At 33.4% G+C, this 19,200-nt stretch overlaps 3 protein-coding genes across 5 annotated transcripts; 1 reads left to right on the top strand and 2 right to left on the bottom strand.

Annotated features, from left to right (window-relative positions):
- The first annotated feature begins 1,900 nt into the window (after positions 1-1,900).
- On the top strand, positions 1,901-8,136 carry LOC101215624. 2 transcript variants are annotated; one of them, XM_031881521.1, is made up of 6 exons: positions 1,901-2,314; positions 4,139-5,622; positions 5,773-5,798; positions 6,123-7,764; positions 7,854-7,932; positions 8,032-8,136. In XM_031881521.1, exons 2-4 carry the CDS (start codon positions 4,191-4,193, stop codon positions 6,873-6,875), a joined length of 2,211 nt encoding a protein of 736 aa, XP_031737381.1. In that variant the 5' UTR covers positions 1,901-2,314; positions 4,139-4,190; the 3' UTR covers positions 6,876-7,764; positions 7,854-7,932; positions 8,032-8,136. The 2 variants fall into 2 exon arrangements, with proteins under 2 accessions (XP_031737381.1, XP_011649234.1); XM_011650932.2 differs by having other exon boundaries at positions 1,902-2,314; positions 4,161-5,622.
- LOC101215388 (SNF1-related protein kinase regulatory subunit gamma-1) lies at positions 7,451-10,064 on the bottom strand. The gene is made up of 7 exons (XM_031881522.1): positions 9,520-10,064; positions 9,273-9,433; positions 9,101-9,214; positions 8,849-9,007; positions 8,458-8,540; positions 8,179-8,370; positions 7,451-8,025 (listed from the first exon to the last, which is right to left on the bottom strand). Exons 1-7 carry the CDS (start codon positions 9,779-9,781, stop codon positions 7,626-7,628), a joined length of 1,371 nt encoding a protein of 456 aa, XP_031737382.1. The 5' UTR covers positions 9,782-10,064; the 3' UTR covers positions 7,451-7,625.
- A 576-nt stretch (positions 10,065-10,640) lies between these two features.
- On the bottom strand, positions 10,641-15,622 carry LOC101208904 (glucose-1-phosphate adenylyltransferase large subunit 1). Of its 2 annotated transcripts, XM_011650933.2 has the most exons (15): positions 15,254-15,622; positions 14,809-15,045; positions 14,559-14,681; positions 14,063-14,233; positions 13,733-13,825; positions 13,561-13,644; positions 13,412-13,467; positions 13,086-13,179; positions 12,659-12,844; positions 12,205-12,285; positions 11,860-11,946; positions 11,680-11,784; positions 11,487-11,593; positions 11,321-11,381; positions 10,641-11,225 (listed from the first exon to the last, which is right to left on the bottom strand). In XM_011650933.2, exons 2-15 carry the CDS (start codon positions 15,037-15,039, stop codon positions 11,124-11,126), a joined length of 1,581 nt encoding a protein of 526 aa, XP_011649235.1. In that variant the 5' UTR covers positions 15,040-15,045; positions 15,254-15,622; the 3' UTR covers positions 10,641-11,123. The 2 variants fall into 2 exon arrangements, with proteins under 2 accessions (XP_011649235.1, XP_031737223.1); XM_031881363.1 differs by lacking the exon at positions 15,254-15,622 and having other exon boundaries at positions 14,809-15,247.
- Between the last annotated feature and the right edge of the window lie 3,578 nt (positions 15,623-19,200).

Raw genomic sequence — 19,200 nt, forward strand, 5'->3', positions numbered from 1 at the left:
GTCGAGAGAACTTTAACAAATGTATCAATTTCCATGCCATCTATTTTATTATAGTTTAAGAACATTAGTTCACATTAGTAGAGACCTATAACTGTATTAATTAAAATTTTAAAATCTCATAAGCGAATAACTCAAAATCTATCATTTTATTGTTTATTTATACATCGACTTTTACGAAAATTATGAAAATATCAATTTATTAAAATATCTTTCCCTTTTGTTATTATGATAATATATTTGAAAATTTTGTTATTTTAAATAAATTTGAATTGATTTTAAATAGAATCATTTGAAAAAGAGTTATGGAGAACATTTGTTCCATGAAAAAGTAGTATGGCATTTGGTATTTGAATCTAAAAAGTTTGTTGTTGTCCTTTTGTAATTTAATCATTAAGTTATTTTATTAATAAATCTATTGTTTTTTTTTAATATATAGAATATTAGGTTCTAACTTTTTTTTTTTCAAAAGAAAAAAGTATATAATTTAGAAATGCAACCAAAGATTTTTGTATCTTTTTTTTGTTGACCTTCATAGTTTATTTTAATTTTTTTTTAAAAATTCAATAGAGTTGGCATATAAATTGATTTTGTCGATACCAAAATCTGGTGTCGATTATAAATTTACAATATCTCGAGAAATCAAACAATCGTCTTATAATAACGTTTTAATATGATGTTTGATCATCAATACACCAACAGTTGTACCTTAGTAATAGAGAATTCAAAGTATATATTCAACGCACCTTCAATTTTTCGAGCTTTTATTTATGTAAAGAGAAAGTTTCGTAATATACATTTAGTTATAACTTGTTTAGAAGGGACGACTTCATTGAGCTCCATGGTTAACCTTAGTATGGTTGAGTCTATGTCCTTTGAGTTGGTCATCATACTTAACAAAATAAATAAGCTTTCCATAAAATGATTCATTGAGTCATTATCTCGCGGTTAATATTTAACCACAATTTTTATTTTATACTTTTTAATTTCTATAATATAATATGATATTACGTACATATTTATTTATTTGTTGAAATCCGACATTGAAGTAGAGGGAAAATGAATCAAAATGATTTTCTAATTTTCAAACAAATATTACCCTATTGTCTTATACACCCATTCCATCGTTTGTATTTTAAAAAGAGTTTAGTTTTAGTCCTTGTAATTTTAAATATTTAATTTAAATTATTATCCTTACACTGCATCTAAAATTTAGTTTAAAAATACATATACTAAATTAAATAAAATTAAAAATATATATGGACTAAAATGATATTTAAAAAAGAAAGAATATAAATGGATAAGAAATTTTACTATAAGGTAGTGAATATTTTTCTTTTTGCTCGTTTTTGTATAAATATTTATAGGTATGAAAATGAAACGTGGAAAACAACAAACGAAAAAGAAAATAGGAAGAAAAGAAATACAAAAAATGGAAAAAAAAAGAAAAGGGAAAGAGAGTGAACAATTGGAAAAGTGCGGGATAGGTGGGGCCCACTTTCTACGGCGCGGCTTAAGCCATGTGGCTTTCCCTCCCTAATAAACTTAACTTTTTAAACATAAATGCATAACCAAAACAAAATAAATATTAGGGGCTTTAGATTCTTCTCACAACATAAAAAGGTTGAATTTACTTTTAACCCCCACCCCCACCCCCACCCCTACTTCTTTTGTATTTTTAGTTTTTTCTAATTTTAATCCACAATTTACTTTACCAAAAGAGTTCAAAAGGATTTTTTTTTTTATCATTATTTAAGAGAGTTCCAAACTTGTTGGTTTTGAAGGGTTAATGAAGACATTTAATAAATGAAAATCCAATCATTTTTACTACTTAAAAGGTTAGAAAGAAAAACAATATTTTATTATTATTATTTTTTTTTTTATGAAATCATCTGCCGCCCGCCTTCTCCGTACCGTCTCTCTTCCTTATCTTCCAGCTCTCCTCCCCCCCTCTCTTTCTCTCTCTTACAGCTTCTTTCTCCATTTCTTCTCACACCAAACGCCGTCACCACACATCAGACCACCGCCCAATTCTCCTCCTCCTCCTCCGTCCTTCGGGTTCGATCTCTCTCTTTCCTCGCGCTGGTCGCCGCTTTGTTGTTCCCGTCGCCGGAACAACCAAGGCAGCATCAGATCTTCCATGTCCAGCTCGTGTTGTGGCGTTACAGCCTTCTTCGCGCTATTTTCTTGTTACCTGCAGTTCGTTTGACTCCTTTTATTTACACATGCTACTTCGGCTTAAGATTCGAGTTCTGAAGTTTTGAATTGTGTTAGTATGCTGTCCAGTTCGAGTTAAGGTTCAATTAGTAAATTTGCGGTGAGTATCGAGACCTCGATCCCTTTCCATGCTGTGGTTTTGGGTCTAGTCTTTACAATTTTGTTGTGTTTATGTTTTTATTGTTTGGATGAGGTTTGGGGAGAGTTTCAGAGTAAAAGATAGCTCCGGTAAACTATTTGAGCATTCTTTTGTGTAATCTACAAAATGTTATTGGGTCTTAGATGTGGGTATCAGTTTAAGTTTATGATTTAGGATTGATTTGAGATGGTTGAAAGTTAAAGGAGGATTTGTTTTGTTGTTGGAAATCAACTGAGGTAAGCTAACAGTGTTTGATGTTTGAGTTTTAGAATAACTTTGGTTAAAGTTCTCGTGTGTAATTGGATTCCAGATCGTGGGGACTTCTAAATTATACCAAGTTACTTCTTGGAAATTTTTGGTACTCCATTGACACTATTGGTAGAATGGATTGTGAAATTTGTTTGATTATGTTTCGGCTTTGCCAAGTAAATTGTTGACGGAGATCGCTGTTGATTGAGAATGGTCCTTTATGTAATTTATTATCAAATTTATGGATGATAATCATGTTTTGTTTGATTAGAGATTATGTGAATTCATGTAAGGCCTCATACACTACTTGTTGCGTGAGGATACAAATTTTGAAATATATGTTCTCATGTCCTTCTAACAATTTTGACGACTTCAGATTGATTCTAGTCCAACAGGTCTAAGTTACATGAAATTGTGCTTAGGCTTCGTGCATGTAATACATACATTCCCCTGTATGAAATTAATGCATGTGAATGTGTAATCTTTCACAAAATAGTGAAAGTAAATCTTATTTTTTTCTTAACTTAGTATTACAAGATATGGTATTGTACACAATAACCCATATTAGAAGCTGTCAGATATTATATTAAATGTTCCTTCACCCATTAGTTTAAGCTTTTGGATTGAATTAACGATCTAAGATGATAGAGAGGGAGTGTTAGATATAATATTGTATTTGCCATAATGCTAAAAGAAGCTCAACAGAAACAATAACAAATCTTGTTACTAAATCTGATACATAACACAGTGCATATGCAAATTATGTACTTTGAAGTGATGTTTATGAAAATGACGTACATTTAGGAGAACAGATACATTCCCATTTATGGAAGTTTTTAACCCGTGTTTCCATGTGATTGTGGTGGAATTACTTGCTAAGTACTTTTAAATAGCCATATTTTCTCCCTAACATCTTCCAGGTAAAGAAAAAAACTGTGCATGATGATTTGGTATGTTGATGGTGCGTACTAATGGTGTCATTTTTAAATTAGCCTATGTCTATAGAACTCTTCTACTGTTTTTGTTTAAAGTTTGGAACCCATTTTGACATTTCTCTTCAGGGATCCCGAGTAGAAAATTTGTTTTGGTTCGAATATAAAAATGTTTTTCCCCATTCTTTTTTGTTTCTTTTCTTTTACTTACTATATTTTAGTACTAAAACCGTTTTTTTAGTTGATTTTGGATTTAGTTAATCATGTATGTAGTAGTAGTAGTGATCCCGTTGGAGGTTTTAGATAGATGGGTCATTATATCTCTAATGCACTTTGTTTCTGTTTCGTCTCTGAAATCTCTTCCTTTGATCTGTAGCTCAAATTTTGTCTCCTTCTTTCTAGCCAAGTCGTCCGTTTGCTACGATGTTGCTTTTGGGAGAATTACTTACAACTATGAATTTGTTTTGATTTTCCTTTACCGTAAACTGCGCTGTGGAATTTGACAATAATTGCTTGGGTATGGGGGGGATTTTATCTGGTTTGTCACTTAATTTGTTGGCTGAAGGATGCATCAGCAGTTATTCTGATTATTTTTTCTTATAAGTTCCGCCTTGGACACTCTTCAGGTGCCAACAGTGAAGGACTATCTAGTTACCATGTCTGATCATATCACAAAGTCATACCAAGAAGGGAATGGAGCGTCGACTCGACCCTACCATTCAGTTTGGTTGGCTCACTGGTCACGTTCAGGCTGCAAATCAGCAAATGGAGTTTGCAATAATTTATCAACCAGTGACGAGTCTTGTGAAGAAAGTTCTCAAGCTAAGAAGCGCCCTTTGCTAGATGGTTCAGTGCCAGTTACTATAACCGGAAAGCTTGACATTGGGTCTGGAAAAGTAGCAGGAGTAAGTGCAGATAATCTCAGCCATGAGAGTTTAACCGGGAGATCTAAGAAAAGGAGGAAAGAAAGGTTAGATTCCGAGTCCTTGCCTATGCTCAATGTTTCTCAGCATAGAGGGGGTAAACTGGCTATGAATATTGAACAGGCTACGGCTAGTCAAGGTGGAGATTTGAAATTTCACACTTGTTCTGGCTCTGGGCACGATACTTCATCTCTGGATGGAAAGAGTCGATCACTATCACTGCTCGCAGTAGTTCCTGAAAGAGGTAATCCTAATAAGGAAAAGATGAAGTCCAAAGACATTAAAGCGCCTCGACAGCAACATGAGAATTCCAATGAACTTCTTACCAACAATGCTTTAAACGTTTCACCACTTATTGAAGATGGGGCTATGGGATCAGCTTCCAGTTTTATACCATATGGTATGAATAATAGATTTCCATTCACTACATGTGAACAAAGCATCAACAAGGAACCAAGTTCGTATTTGTCATCCAAAACACAGGTTGGAAATAGTAATTTCCACACTTACTCTACTCTTTTTGTACAAGAGACAAAAATCAACCAACTTCTGGATTCAACAGAAGCTACAAATGCACTGTCAAGGCAGCACATGAGAACGTTTTTACTGCATAATCCATCGTCAAGCAATCTTGACCAACCAAATCCATTCCCCATACAGTGTGATACTAGGAAAAGTAGTTCTGACACCTTACCTTTCCAAAGCCAGAGCAACCGTGCAGGCACGACCTTACCAGAATACTTATACCATGGAGGTTACTCAATGCAGAGACTCCCATTTTCTGTCCATGACGTGGAAACTATGAGAATATGTTCCACCGTGGACTCTGTTGGACAGGCGCTCAAGGGTCCTCCAAAGTTTTGTCAGACAACTCACCGTTTTATGATCACTAAAAAGACTGATGTTGACTTATTTGAAGGTCAGGAGTTTAGAGAGGTAGTGGCATCTACCAATCTCAAAGAAAAAACATGTGCACACCTTAGTTCATCCACTAATTCTGGCAGACACGATCAGAATAATAATGAATTGTTACAACCTTCTAGCACCCTCTATGGAGAAAATGAAAATTTCGGTAACATGAGAAGCGCGACTTCTTTGAGTAATCAATCATCATCTGAAACTGATATTATGGACATGGATGAATACCAAGGGAACCATTTGAGGGGTATTTTTCTAACTTCCGTCCTTTGATCGTTCCACTTTTGTTGAAAGTTAAAAATAACAAAGAGAAGGAAAAAGTATCGTTTCACACGAATACTATTTGTTGTTGATCTCCGTTTTCTTCTAACTTATGGATTTGCACCTTCTATTGCAGGTTTGGATACATCACAAGCAAATAAGGTAGAATGCTTTCCTTTTAGCTTATTCAATTTTGTTATTTGATTTTACGTTTTTACTTTTCCTTTTATTTCCTCCTCTTTTCTTGCATCTTTTTCTTCCCATGATATATACAAGTTAGTTTATTATCTTTCATGCATCCCAAACATCCAACTGGATTAATCCCATAGAAAATATTTTTGCTTGAATACTGATGTAAATACAAATGTCGGTTGGATGGTTAGCTCATCTGGCCTTGTCATGTATATTGTAAATACCAGGCATAGACATTGAACTTCAAGCATCACAAGCTTTTATAATGAACTAATAGAGATTTGTGATTTGCAGGGATTGAGGAGTTCAAAATCACCATTGCTCTCTGTGAGTGCAGCTAGTTCAGATAGAAAACAAATTGAAGATCGGCTTCCAAAGAAAAGATTACTTGATATAAATGAAAGGCCACCCAATCGTTCAACTTCTGCGAGCTTGATGGACAATGAGGAGTCAAGTACCTCCAAAACCCAAACTTTGGATGTAGAACACCTCCTTCCAAATGCTGAGCAGCCAAGATTTTCAAACTCCAATGCCCCTCCAGAGGACTGTTCTAAACGAGAGAAAGACAACGAGTGGGTTAAACGTCTTAGGCCATGTGCCTCAGAGTCTGTTCATGATACAAAGAGTACAAAAAAGGAAGAAGACTCTTCATGTGATAAAGCCAATCGACTCTTCAGTAAAATGAAATGCAGCTCAACCAGCTCTGACCGCTCTAGGGGTCCTCTCCGTGGACAAGAACAATTGGGACAAGAACAATTGACAATCGCTCAGGCAACAACTATAGTCAAGGATAGCAGATCCACTAATCGAGAAATGATACTCTCCAGTCCTTGGATTCGTCGATTATGTCATGATAGACCTGCGCCTTGTGCAAGAAATCTTGAAACCACAGTGGTTCGCAAATCACAGGATTCAAAACCAACATTAGATCAGGCGTTTCCCAGCATAGCTGCTATGGCATTGATGGGCAAGACGGTGACTGGGCTTCCGCCATGTGAGTTCATCAGAAGAGGATCTTCTTTAGTTTGGAATAACGAGGGAATTTGACATCCCCAAGTCTCTCAGGTTTCTGACACTGTTGATATTTTGGAATCAGATTACTTCTATGAAATTGCCTGGCCATTATCAACTCAAGTTTGAACTGCTAGAGAGACCACAAATGCTGCTTTAGTGTCATGCTAAATTATCATCAACCTCCAGTTGTCCGCGTTGAACCTAAGGGCTAAATTAAGCTTATGGATAAGCTCGTTACACTTCATACCACTACCTGAATGGAGCCAGAGGAATGTTGTTGTTGGCTCTTTTTATGTGATTTTGCACTCAGAGGATTGCTCGTCCTGGGACTAAAAGGGAACCCAAGGTATCCACCTATTTGCAGTAAAGAAACAAGCAGGCTCGTTGTATACAATTCTATAGTTTTAAGTGATTTGTATTCTGCGTGGAACCATTGAAAGTGCAGATACTCAATATATGGTGCCACTTTTTGCATATGGTTTTATCAACGTGCCTACTTTTTCAGGGAAGATATAAACAACTAAAATATATGGTTGAAGTGACTGGAGGAACCTCCTATAGAAAAGAAAAAAAAAAACAAAACAAAAGTGACTGGAGGAACCATTCAGTAGTTCGAAGCTGTGAATCTTCATATAGAATGGAAATTGGTGGAGTTTGAACAAACTTGGTAAAACCGACTATGAAGATGAACCAACTCACCTCAACTTATCAATTTGTTTTTTCCCTATAATTAGTTCTGTGATACATCTATGTTTCTCATATAATTAAACTCAACACCATATACTAAAATGTTTTGTTACAAATTATGGTACCATTTCTAACCTGACACCCAGTTTGTTCCAGAGCAGATTCAAAAAAACTACCTCCTTGAATGGTTGAATTCATACAGGGAGGAGCAAACTGAGTTATCATATCTCGCAAAGTAAGTATCCCCGTTGCTTGCTGCAAATTATTGACAAGAAAGCTGAAACTGCTATTTGTCTCTACCATAGTTTTCATTACTTGCTTCAGTGTGTCATCTCTCTTGTTCGTCACTGGGGTGTGCATATTTGGAAGTTTGCCATTAATTAGAGAACGCGCACCGGACAAGGTAAGTGCCCCTTGGCTCCCTTCGACTGTTATTTTAGCGTCCACTCGTCCTTTATTTGGTTCCATATGAATGAACTCCTTCACTGTTATCCTTCTGCAGGGGAGGTCATCATTTAAAATCAGCAATTGCATTTGTAAATTTAAGTACTTGCTATATATTATTGTTGAAAAATGAAGTTAAACTGATCGGTATCATTCAGAGTAATTCAGATCAAGCATCTGGTATGGGCTTGAAAGGAACTTTTACTTTCTGTTCTGAAATAAATCTTCCTTCTCCAAGAGAAGATATGCGTCACTTTTCCTCAAACAACCAATAAGCGTCTTACTTCCTCTATCCGTTACAGCAACTGCACCAATTTGTTTATTCCATAGTATATGAAAAGCTTCTATAATGTTTTGGTCACCATAGACATGGAGAACATGCTCTTCATTATCAAACCTGAATTGACAATATCCAAGAAAGGAAACGACTATGTTATTCAACTGCTTATAGACAATTCTCTGCCGTTCATAGTATGTCCCCTACCGAAAGTCTGATATAACTTTGTCCGCGATGCCATCGAACCACTCCAATCCACTTGATTCCAGAAGCAAATGAATTACTGCACTCTATAATAGAAGAGCAAACGATTACAAATACTCCATTAACCGGAAACGACTTTACTCTTTCAAACTGTACTGCAAGTTCCAGTTTGGTATCAGCATGATTTTCTACATCTTATGAACCGTTTGAAATAGAGAAGCTCAGTTGCCTGAACCTCATGTAATCCTAATCCTACATGACACGTACACCTCAATGGCAAGTAGTCTAAACATGCAATCCTACAAGTTTCCTTAGGACCTAAATGTTACCGGTGTTGCCCCATAAGATCAGTCAAAAAGTAATCAAAGGAGTTTTTAAAACCAGTAGTAAGTACCTGTGTAATGAAACCAATAACGTGAGAATTGGAAAGCTCAACCACAGGAACAGCTTGTAACCGATGCTTTGAAAGCATAAGAAGAACATGGAAAAGTGTATCCCTCATCCCAACAGGAAAATAAGGATCCCACAAGAATGTCTTTCCCAACTCACCCACCTAAGTACAACGAAAACCCATCAAAAGTAATCAACCTTCTTAACATCTATAGTGAACGTTCACAGGACACGCACAATGAGGAAGAAGAAAAACCTTGGTTTGGCCAATGTGTGGATTCTGTTCAAGAAACCCCAAAATCCCACAAACAGTCTCTTTAGTGTCCTCGGACTCAATACACTCAATTTCATTCTCCAATTTTCGAATCTCCTGAATCATCAGAATTCAGCCATGGAAGATATATGAAGACAAAAGTTATTGGAAGTACCTGAATACACCATAGAAGCAAGCTTGAGAGATGAACAAAGCCAATAAACCGATCAGGGAAACCGTCGGTGGAGACATCGGCGATGAGCGCAGAAGCCACATTCTTCTGAAACATTATTCGTATTGCATCCTTAACGAAGTCCCCAGTCTTGACTTCCAAAACTGTGAGGAAAAATATGGTCGATGAAACATAAAAAACAAACAGGCAGTGTGCATAAGGAGAAGGAAAAGAAGAAATGGAGGGTTACCGACGGAGGACTTGATGCCGGAGATGGAACTGACGGGGATGTGATCAAGATATTGTTGTAATGCGGTGGCGGAATCCATAGCGATGCATTGCGTTTGATTTGATTCAGCCATTTCTGTGATCTTCTTCTTCTCCCATTTGTTGGTTTTATATGAGTTAAAACTAAGAGGGAAAGCGTGGAGCCGCCGCATCTTTTGTCCACGTGTCCATCTAAAAGTGCATCTATAATTGCCACGTATTATAGATTCTCTTTTTACGAACATGACATTGCTGACAAAAGTGTATTATATATTATATATGAAATTTAGAACCAAGGCCACGTGTTAATGGTAATACAAAAATTGAGATGAATGGATGTTGACCTCAAAAAAAAAAAATTGTAAATTGATTGCAGAAGAGAGTGCACATCATCAGTTATTGCTCATACTTTTTTGTTTTTTGTTTTTTTTTTTGTTTTTCCTTTTGTTGTGTTTGAAAATTGGTATGGGTGTATATATAAATGACCATATACTGTTTATTGGTGAGATGATACTAATGCAAACATTATGGATACCAATTATATCAATCTAAATATAGTAGGCGTCTGAATAATCACATATGTTTTAACTCATTACAAGTGTTAGGGTAAAAGAGGTCGATGAATATCAAATTGCAATTGTAAGCTAGCTACTCAAAACACACTTAAAATAATTTAATTCATTTTGTGAATGAAATCTATTACGATTGGCATACAAATGAAAATTCATCATGATTGGACCAATTTTGATTATGGATGTTTCACCTATCCTAAAAAGACAAAAAGAAATAAGAATCAAATAATCAAATAATCAAACATTGGAGATTAGTAAAATCAATATAAATCAAGTTCATTTTACACAAGTTGATTTTCTTAGTTAAAATTGATGACAAATTATGGTAATATAAAACAAGGACCTAAAGCTAAACATTTGAAAGTTGGAGAACAAAATAGATTATTTAAAACACTTAGAAGTTTACTAACTAATGTGTTCGGCGATCATTCTTCAATATTGTTTCATCGAAATTTTCATATTTGTATTTGCACTAAATTATATCTTTGCACATGTTGACAAAAGTATCAGGTAAAAAAAGTGAATCCCATTATAATAACAAAATGTGAAATATATGAATTCAGATGCCATTAATCAAAGATCTTGATGTTGATTACAATTTGAACACTCTCCCAACTCTTGAAACTTGGAAGTGCACCAAATACCAATCAACTTATAGAAGTAAATGATTATGGATAATACAGCAACATAACAATTCCTATGTACATAACATAACCTTACTAATCTGGCTGTGTGTAGCCAATTCTTATTGAACAGAATTACACTAAAGATTTAGAATCTCTTCCCCATGTGGAACTTCCACTTCATCAAACCTCTTAAAAGCTATCTCTAAAGATTCTGAAAAGAAGCTTTAAACTCAATCTCCATACTCAAATCCTTTCTCCTTTTTCTCAGCTACAATTGCTGATTCTTCAGCTGCCACAGTTTAGGCAGTCTCATGAAAACCAACTTCACACCATTTTCCTCCCTCCTCTACCATGTCTTCAAAACCAAGATTTAGGATTCTGAGTTCTGTTCATATAACGGTGCCATCTCCGACTGTTGCCTTTTCCATTATAATGGTGATTCCCGACCGAATGTAGAATCCCTGTTCAGGCCTAGCTGCTTCTTGGACGCCCTGGAAATTGATAGAGAAACAGATTAATGGAAAGAGACTAATGAGGTTTTCAAGACTGAATGTCTATTGTTAAGGATGGGCTGAGATATACTTACATCTTTGTTCATAATGATAACATCCTTTCCGATTTTTGCATTCTTATCAATTATACATTTCCTGCAACAAACCACACCCATAATGATAACTCAATATTGTTGGATTGGAAAATTCTCACGCAGTTCTATGTTTAACAAGTTTCTCTCAAGGTTCGAGTCTACTTACTTGATTTTCGAGTTTCGTCCAATCCCTACAGGGACTTTTCCCTCTGCTAGCAGACCTGTAATTTCAAGTTCGGTTTGGTAATTGTCTGCACCCATCATTATTGTATCCTGTGTAAAAGAAGATAGCAACGACGGTTACAAATCCAAGTGTTTGTCCAACAACCTGTCTTAAACTATGAGTTCTTCGCTTTCACCTTAAGTTCAACACCGTAGTCTAATCTTGACCGTTCACCGACTATTGAATGTTGGACACTACAATCTCTCAAAAAGCATCCATGTGAGATTATTGCATCGACAATCTGCAGAACTCAAACGAAGCTTAAGAGCAGATTCCTAAAAACAAGCTTAGAATCAGATTGGTTTTATTCATATACCTGACATCTGTCGATCTTGGTCGGCGGTAAGAACCGGGGAGACGTGTAGAACGGTGTCTTGGGGTCATAAAATTCAAACTTAGGAAACTGCAAGAAAATGAAAAATTGATAATCAATACCAACTGAAATGAAGCAATTGGCAATGCCAGGTAAGTTCTAGAAAATGAATCCTTTCAGCAGAGAATGCATTGCTTGAAGCAGAGGACTTTGACCTTCAGTTAATTCCACAGTTCAGATTCTTAAGATAACGATTGCAAAGTCAAGTAATAAACTATATGGACAGATTATACAACTATAAAGGAAAATCAGAACGAAAAAAATTTGAGTCCAAGAAATGTAACGTACCTCTTCCGTGAGGGCCATGTTTGCATCATAGAAAGTCTTTATTGTTCCAATGTCCTCCCAATAATCTCTAAACATAAATGCCTTCAGAATAAGAAAACAAGGAAGAAGAAAGAAACAAAAGTTAAACGCACACATTATACATCAATGTGAAAACAATGTCTCAAATGAAGTTGAAAATATGAGGGATTGAGATAGGCTATGATAGAAGAGAAATGGAAGTCAAAATAGGAGTTATCTTTTACTAGTTACAGCGAAAAACAAAGGCCTCTAGCACACAAAATTGATTGTAGGCGAACATAATTTATGCAGCATTTTGTATCAAGAACCATTACGTAATCACACAAATATAAAATTTTACCAGTTAAAGATTCAAGAACAGAGTAGGTCGACACAATTATTACCTTGACAAATTTAATTAATAAAGCATTAAGGAGTTGATAGAAAATCATCTTACTTGGACATTGTATTCCTTTATAGCTGCAGGAATGATTTCAGAGCCGAAGTCATTAGATGTAGGATATCTCCACTTCAAAAGGTTTAGTAAAACCTCTGTTTTGAAAACATAAACTCCCATTGATGCAATGTAAGGAGACTTCAATGACTCCTCCCGAGACAGACCAAATGGAGTTGTATCCACTCGCTGCAGAATACCAAACAATTGGGATGATTATATCACTTGAACAAGACTCAAATTACAAGATAAAATTTTGATGCTTAAATTAGGAATGTAATTTGAGAAACAATGATTGAAGAGAAGGTTCAGTAAACATGAACCAATTTCAGCCAAGAATGATGGCTTTAATGGCTTTCACGACTTAAGCCAATATAGTTCATTCACAAAGTGGAAAAAGTAACCATTCTATGTTTTCTGCAGTTTTTACCATTGCATTCAAATTGGCACCCTCTGGCTTTTCAGAAAACTGGATAATTCGACCTCTACTATCTAATTTCACCAATCCGTAGTCTGATGCGCGGCTGCAAAGTGGATTAAAAGGATATGAGACTTTGACTCTAAAATCCTAAAGAACAAATAAATAAATTCCTATGATCTAGAAGCATTTCAATTTCGTTGTTCTTTAAGCATACAAAATAAGGTTTTGAAGTTAACTTAGACAAACAATTGCGCTTATCAAATCATTTACTATTTACCTACAACCAAAACAATTTTAAACGAAGAATTATAAGGTAAAAGGAACATTGATAAAACCTGTCATCCACAGCTGCACACGAGATTGAAATATCAGCTTTGCGATCAATGTGATTCTGTGTCCAATGATAGCATACAATTAGATTTTGAAATATAGAATATGAACTATTATCTTTATCAGAATGGGGCTTCAAAAAGAAATTCATTACCTGAACAAAGTCCATATAGTCCATTCTGTACATGTGATCCCCTGCCAAAATTAGAATGTTCTCAACATTTCTGTGCTTGGCATCCTACAAGAAATAATACGAAAATCAACTTCATAATATCAACATGGTGAAGTTTCAAACAGAACAAAAAGAAAATAAAGTTGTTTTATACCTCAAATACCCAAATAAATTGTCTCACAGCATCTGCAGTTCCTTGGAACCAGTACATACCAGATTCCCCAGATGTTTGTGTAGCTGCAAGAACCTGTTTATCGAGAGTAAGCTCAAGGTCATATTATAATCTAGAGATCTGGAATAACTAACTACTGAAAATAATCACAATTATACACTCTCATTTTCCAAAATAAAACAGTCAAGTTAGGAAAAAAAAATTGACTCTATCTCTAAGTTGTCTTTTTTATTCCATGCTTTTTATCATTAAGTTCTTCAATTATCGATTCAAGCATTTTTCAATAGCTTCCTACACATTGCCATACCATACCTCCACAAATCCTTCTCCAAAAGTGACACCATTTCCAAAGTATGTCCGTGCGATATGACGATTCAAAGAAGCAGAGTTGAACTGTGTAAGCACAAATATTTTGTTGATCCCACTGTTGATGCAGTTGCTCATTGGAATATCTATAAGCCTATAGCATCCTCCAACTGGAACCTACCCATGCAATGCAAGCAAATATTTGATAGGTAAATCTGGCAAAACATACAAGACCCGATGGCAAATAATCTGGACTATATGACACACCATAAAAAAAAAATGACAAAGATATTAGGAAAACCTTCCTTCAATACATGATTTGGAAAGAAAAAAAAAACAGATTCATATATTCTAAGAAATACATTAACATCAGTGAGAACAAAATTACATTTTCTTTGGTGTAAAAAACAGAGAACTGATTGGAAAACGATCTAAACTAAGCCGCTGACCCTTGTAAAGTTCCACAATCAAATATATATATACACACAGACAAATTCCTTACAGCGGGTGTTGCTGATCTTTTAGTAAGGGGAAACAGGTGAGTCCCAGCACCCCCTCCCAATATGATTGAAGCAACATTTTTGGGATTCGCTTTTACTTTAGGAACTGTTGGAACTTGAATGGTCTGCAAAATCAAATCCAATTCAAAGAAATGAAAAATGAAGAAAAATCATGATGGGGTTTTCATCAAAACTTCCAAAGATATAAATCAAACATGGCCATTTGGCCATCCACAAATGCAGTGAACTCACCATAGGCTGCTTTGAAACATTAGGCGTAGCCACAGCATAAGTAACATTTGGGGTAAGCTTCAAAGCTTTCTTCTCAGATTTCAAACTCCTAATCCAAACATTTTCACTAAAACCTCCTCTAACTTTCTCACCAAAAAATCTATTCTCACAACGATCAAAACCTCCCCAATTACCCTTCATCAATTGGGTATCGGATTTCAAAGACACAAAGCAGGAATCCATCGCAGCCATATCTCACTAGCAATACCAAATCCAAAAAATCAGTTAACTCTCTCGAATAAACAATGCATTAGAAAATGTCACAAATTACAATCAAATAGCATTCCCCCCAGCTCAAATCCCAATAGAAAAAGCAAAAGCCACAATCCAAGCAACCAAATAGAGTACAGATCACACAAAGGAAAGAAAAAAAGTAAAAAGGTAGCTAAAAAATGGAAGAAATCACCTGAAAATTCTGAAAGACAGTAAAATGAGAGAGACCCAGATAATAAAATGATGAAAATAAGAAAATTGAGAAAGGGAAAGGAGAATAAATGGAAAACTCAGAAAGAGGAGACGGATCAAAAGCAGAGAGAAAGGGGAAAAAAGAGTGAAAAATGTGAGTGATGACGAACAAGGCGGTGGGTTATGGGCATGTGAATGTAAGGCGTTTTCATTCACGAGGATTGATTTTTATAGGAAAAAACAAGAAAGTGGGAAAGCTTCATTCATTCATGTCAGCAAATGCTTGTTCTTTGTTCTTCATCACCTTCTTCATAATTATTAAAAGAAAAAAGAAGAAGATTATTTTGGTACAAAACTCAATTTGCAACAGATCATCCGCTATTTGTACGCCGCATTCTACTTGGACCCATGTATTTGTGTACAAATTCAAAATTATTTCAGAGATAAAATAGAATATGGAAATTGATGGATAGAGTAAAACTCTTAATTAATACATAAAATTTAGAAAGGGTAAGGTATGGTAGGGGTATAGTAAGTTTGGTTTTCATACCTTTGGACTCAATTAACTACCAGACTAAATCAATCCATTTTGTAAAATAAAGGATTCAAACTAATCTCATACAAACTACTGATTGATTTTTATTTATTATTGGTTCATTCTCTATTGACATTTTTTTTTTTTAAATTTTAGACCATTTTTGCTAAATTTAAGTTGAAAATGGGCTTTATTCTTTTTCTTTTTCTATGAATTTTCAAATTAAATTAGGAGATTTAATACTTCAATCTTCAATAGTAAAGCAATAATTAATTATTTCTTTTGTAATTCATTTTCTAAGAATGAAATTTACTAAATTCGTGTCTATTAGGAACAAAATTAGCTATATATAATATTTTATTCCATATTATACAATAACTATATTTTCATATCTTAATTTATTTTATGAAATTCAATTCCATCCTTTCTTTTTTTAAGTACAAATTGAAGAGAAAAATTTAAAATGGAAATCTCCTCTTCACGTATGTAAGAGTGCTTGATAAGTTAATTCTTGATGGCCATATCACCTATGTTACCTTCAAAGAATTAATATTCTATATATTTCCACGTGTAGAAGAAAAGATGAAGTTTGTTTTCTAAAAAACAAGAAAGAAAAGATAAAAGAAAATTTTAAAATAGAACTTTAATATGTAAAGTTATGTACGATATATTAATGTAAAGCTTCTTTTAACTCTTATTATTATTTCTTTTGTCTACCCTTCTTCATCCTATAGATACACTTCCTTTAATTTAAAATATTGAACTTATCATTACTTATTTCCAAACTGTAAAAGACACATGTATCCATAAATTGTGTGGAAGTAGTAGTAATTCTATGTAAACTTAGATGAAAACAACATTTAATTTAGTTGTTTTTTTCCCTTTGACATATCAACTTAATGTGAGATGAAAGCATTTGTCACACTTTCAAGCAAATAATTAAACATATAGAGATTATATTAAAAGTGAACTATATAAAAAGATTAGGCTATTACATACTTTTGGTGTAGCAAATGTAAAATAACAAACCTAATCAAACACTATATTGAAATCAATTTTGGTTTTAATTGAAAAGGTTGAGATGACATGTCCAATACCATCTATCTCTATCTCTCTTTTTCTTTCGACTTTCTTGATGCTAGTTTCAATGACGGTATTAAAATCATCAAAAATAATAATTTTTTACTGTTAAAAAACGTTGAAGAGACCGTGCTTTGTAATAGTGCTTATGTTAAAACTAAAAAATATCTCTAATTTACAACGTGACATTTACAAAGAAATATAATGATTGATATAATGCGATTTAAAGTGAATGATACAACTTAGAAGTGAGACATAACATTGCAGACCTAATTTGAAAAAAATTCAAAGGATAATATATAAGTAATTTTGTTATTGTTTTAAAATTTTGCATGGAGACTTGTTGGCAGTAAATTTTAAAAGATGAATATTATATATACACACACTAATGCATTTATTATATATACCCACACGTAAAAACTCAAAAAAAAAAAAATTATAGTTTTAACCTAACTTTATAAATAAATTGAAACATTCCTTTCAACAAAATTTATATATATATTCTTTTCATATTCACGTCTAAATGTTTTATATCCAAATATTTATTATAAATTGTAGATGATTATAAATAAAAGAAAATGAATAATTACAATAATTAATTTCGAATTAGTATAAACCCTAAACCGTATATAAAAAATAGACCACAAAAAAAGAAAAATTAGAAGAGAATTGAAAAACATGATTTGATTTCTTTTTCATCCTAATTATCATTTTGTTGTGAATAAGAATGAAATATTTATACCTATGCAAGAATTCAAACATATACACAAGAGTTAATATGAGAAAGAGTGTGAATAGCAAGAGAAATGAGATAATAAACAATAATTAATTTTAAATTAAAAAACAAAGTTAAGATACAAATTATTGGAATGTGAAGAAAACTAATTGAAAAGAGAAAATTAGAATGAAAAAGTTGGTTGGATTTTATGATTTTATATATACTACAAAGGTTAATTATGCATCTAAAAAAGTAATAATAAGAAATGAGAAATGCTTAGAAAATTTGCTTTTCTTTGTCTTGTTTATTTTTCTTCTTATTTGGTGGGAGTTTTTAGTCTCATATATTTTATATTTAAAAAACAAAGAATATACAATCATATTTTGATTGAATATAACATGTTGAAAATTAGGCATCTTAATTAAGAATTGGTTTAGTTTGAATAATTGTTGTAGTTGTAAAGAGAGCATGAAAAGAAAGAAAATGTAATATAATAAGGTGAGTGAGGAAGAAAAATGTGAAAAGGATTGGCAAACGATTGTAGAAACGTTACATTAAGCAATGAGAAAAATGATAAAGAAGAAATGAAATGAAGTTGAGGAAAGTGTGGTAGAAACGCAGCGTTTTGGTGGGTTTTTGTTTAGGCAATGATTGGAAAGTGGTTCCCAGTGTTATCTTGAAATAGGGGCCGTCCACGTGTAAGAAAAGAGACGGTTAACATTTATGTGTAAAAAAAATATAACAGTTTCCGTTTTTGGCGATAGGAAGATTTGAAGAGGAATATGATTTAATAATATGTTTACAAATAAAGTCTCAAACATGACACTACGGACAATAATTCACGTGATTGCTTTGATTGTGTGTCATCAAAACTCTTTTCCACCCAACTAACCATTTTAAAATATTTAATAATATGGGAAAGGATATATTATTTCTATTTTAAATCTCATTTTTTTAAATAATAATATAACCAAAAATATCATACTTTATTTACCACATCTATTTTATTCAATTTTTTCCAAAATTATGAGTTTTTGTGTTGCATGGTCCAACACATCCTTTAAAACCTATTGCTACGTGACAATACCAACATATATATATATATATGTATGCTAAAATGTCTATTATCAATATTTCTAGGAACGTTTTAAACAATTCAACCATGTATAACTTGAAAACTTTAAATTATATTTTGTGTTGATGTTGGACTCATAGGCATTAGAAAAATGTCATGTCCATGAAAAACATAATACACACTATAGTTTCAATATTATGTCAATACGCTTTTGATTAAATTATGTGGTATGCTCTAAACAAACCTTTGTTGATATGTTAATACATTGCAATATTCTTTTGTTGATTATAGGTTGAGTTTTATTCTATATATTTTAGACATTATATTTTCTATTAAATGATGAAAATAGGTTGTGTGGAGGGTTTTTCAAAAAATATTTACCTTAATAAAAAGAGAAAATTCATTACAATTCATTTTTTTATGAAAACGTAAATATTTTTTACAACTTTCCTATTTCGTTAAATGTAATTTTCTTTTTTATTATAATTTTTCTTAAAATTTATTACATTCAAATTTTCTATTTTTGACCATTTTTATTGT

Source organism: Cucumis sativus, chromosome 2 (assembly GCF_000004075.3).
Source record: "Cucumis sativus cultivar 9930 chromosome 2, Cucumber_9930_V3, whole genome shotgun sequence".
Lineage (NCBI taxonomy): Eukaryota > Viridiplantae > Streptophyta > Magnoliopsida > Cucurbitales > Cucurbitaceae > Cucumis > Cucumis sativus.

Coding starts and splice junctions, on each gene's coding strand:
- LOC101215624 (XM_031881521.1), top strand. CDS start 4,191: ATGTCTGATCATATCACAAAGTCATACCAAGAAGGGAATGGAGCGTCG. Junction 5,623..5,772: donor CCAAGGGAACCATTTGAGGG/GTATTTTTCTAA, acceptor CTTCTATTGCAG/GTTTGGATACATCACAAGCA. Junction 5,799..6,122: donor ATACATCACAAGCAAATAAG/GTAGAATGCTTT, acceptor TGTGATTTGCAG/GGATTGAGGAGTTCAAAATC.
- LOC101215388 (XM_031881522.1), bottom strand. CDS start 9,781: ATGTTCGTAAAAAGAGAATCTATAATACGTGGCAATTATAGATGCACT. Junction 9,008..9,100: donor CACACATTGGCCAAACCAAG/GTTTTTCTTCTT, acceptor CGTTGTACTTAG/GTGGGTGAGTTGGGAAAGAC. Junction 8,026..8,178: donor GATTTATTTCAGAACAGAAA/GTAAAAGTTCCT, acceptor CCTCCCCTGCAG/AAGGATAACAGTGAAGGAGT.
- LOC101208904 (XM_011650933.2), bottom strand. CDS start 15,039: ATGGCTGCGATGGATTCCTGCTTTGTGTCTTTGAAATCCGATACCCAA. Junction 11,947..12,204: donor ACATGGCCCTCACGGAAGAG/GTACGTTACATT, acceptor ATTTTCTTGCAG/TTTCCTAAGTTTGAATTTTA. Junction 11,785..11,859: donor CCAAGATCGACAGATGTCAG/GTATATGAATAA, acceptor TGAGTTCTGCAG/ATTGTCGATGCAATAATCTC.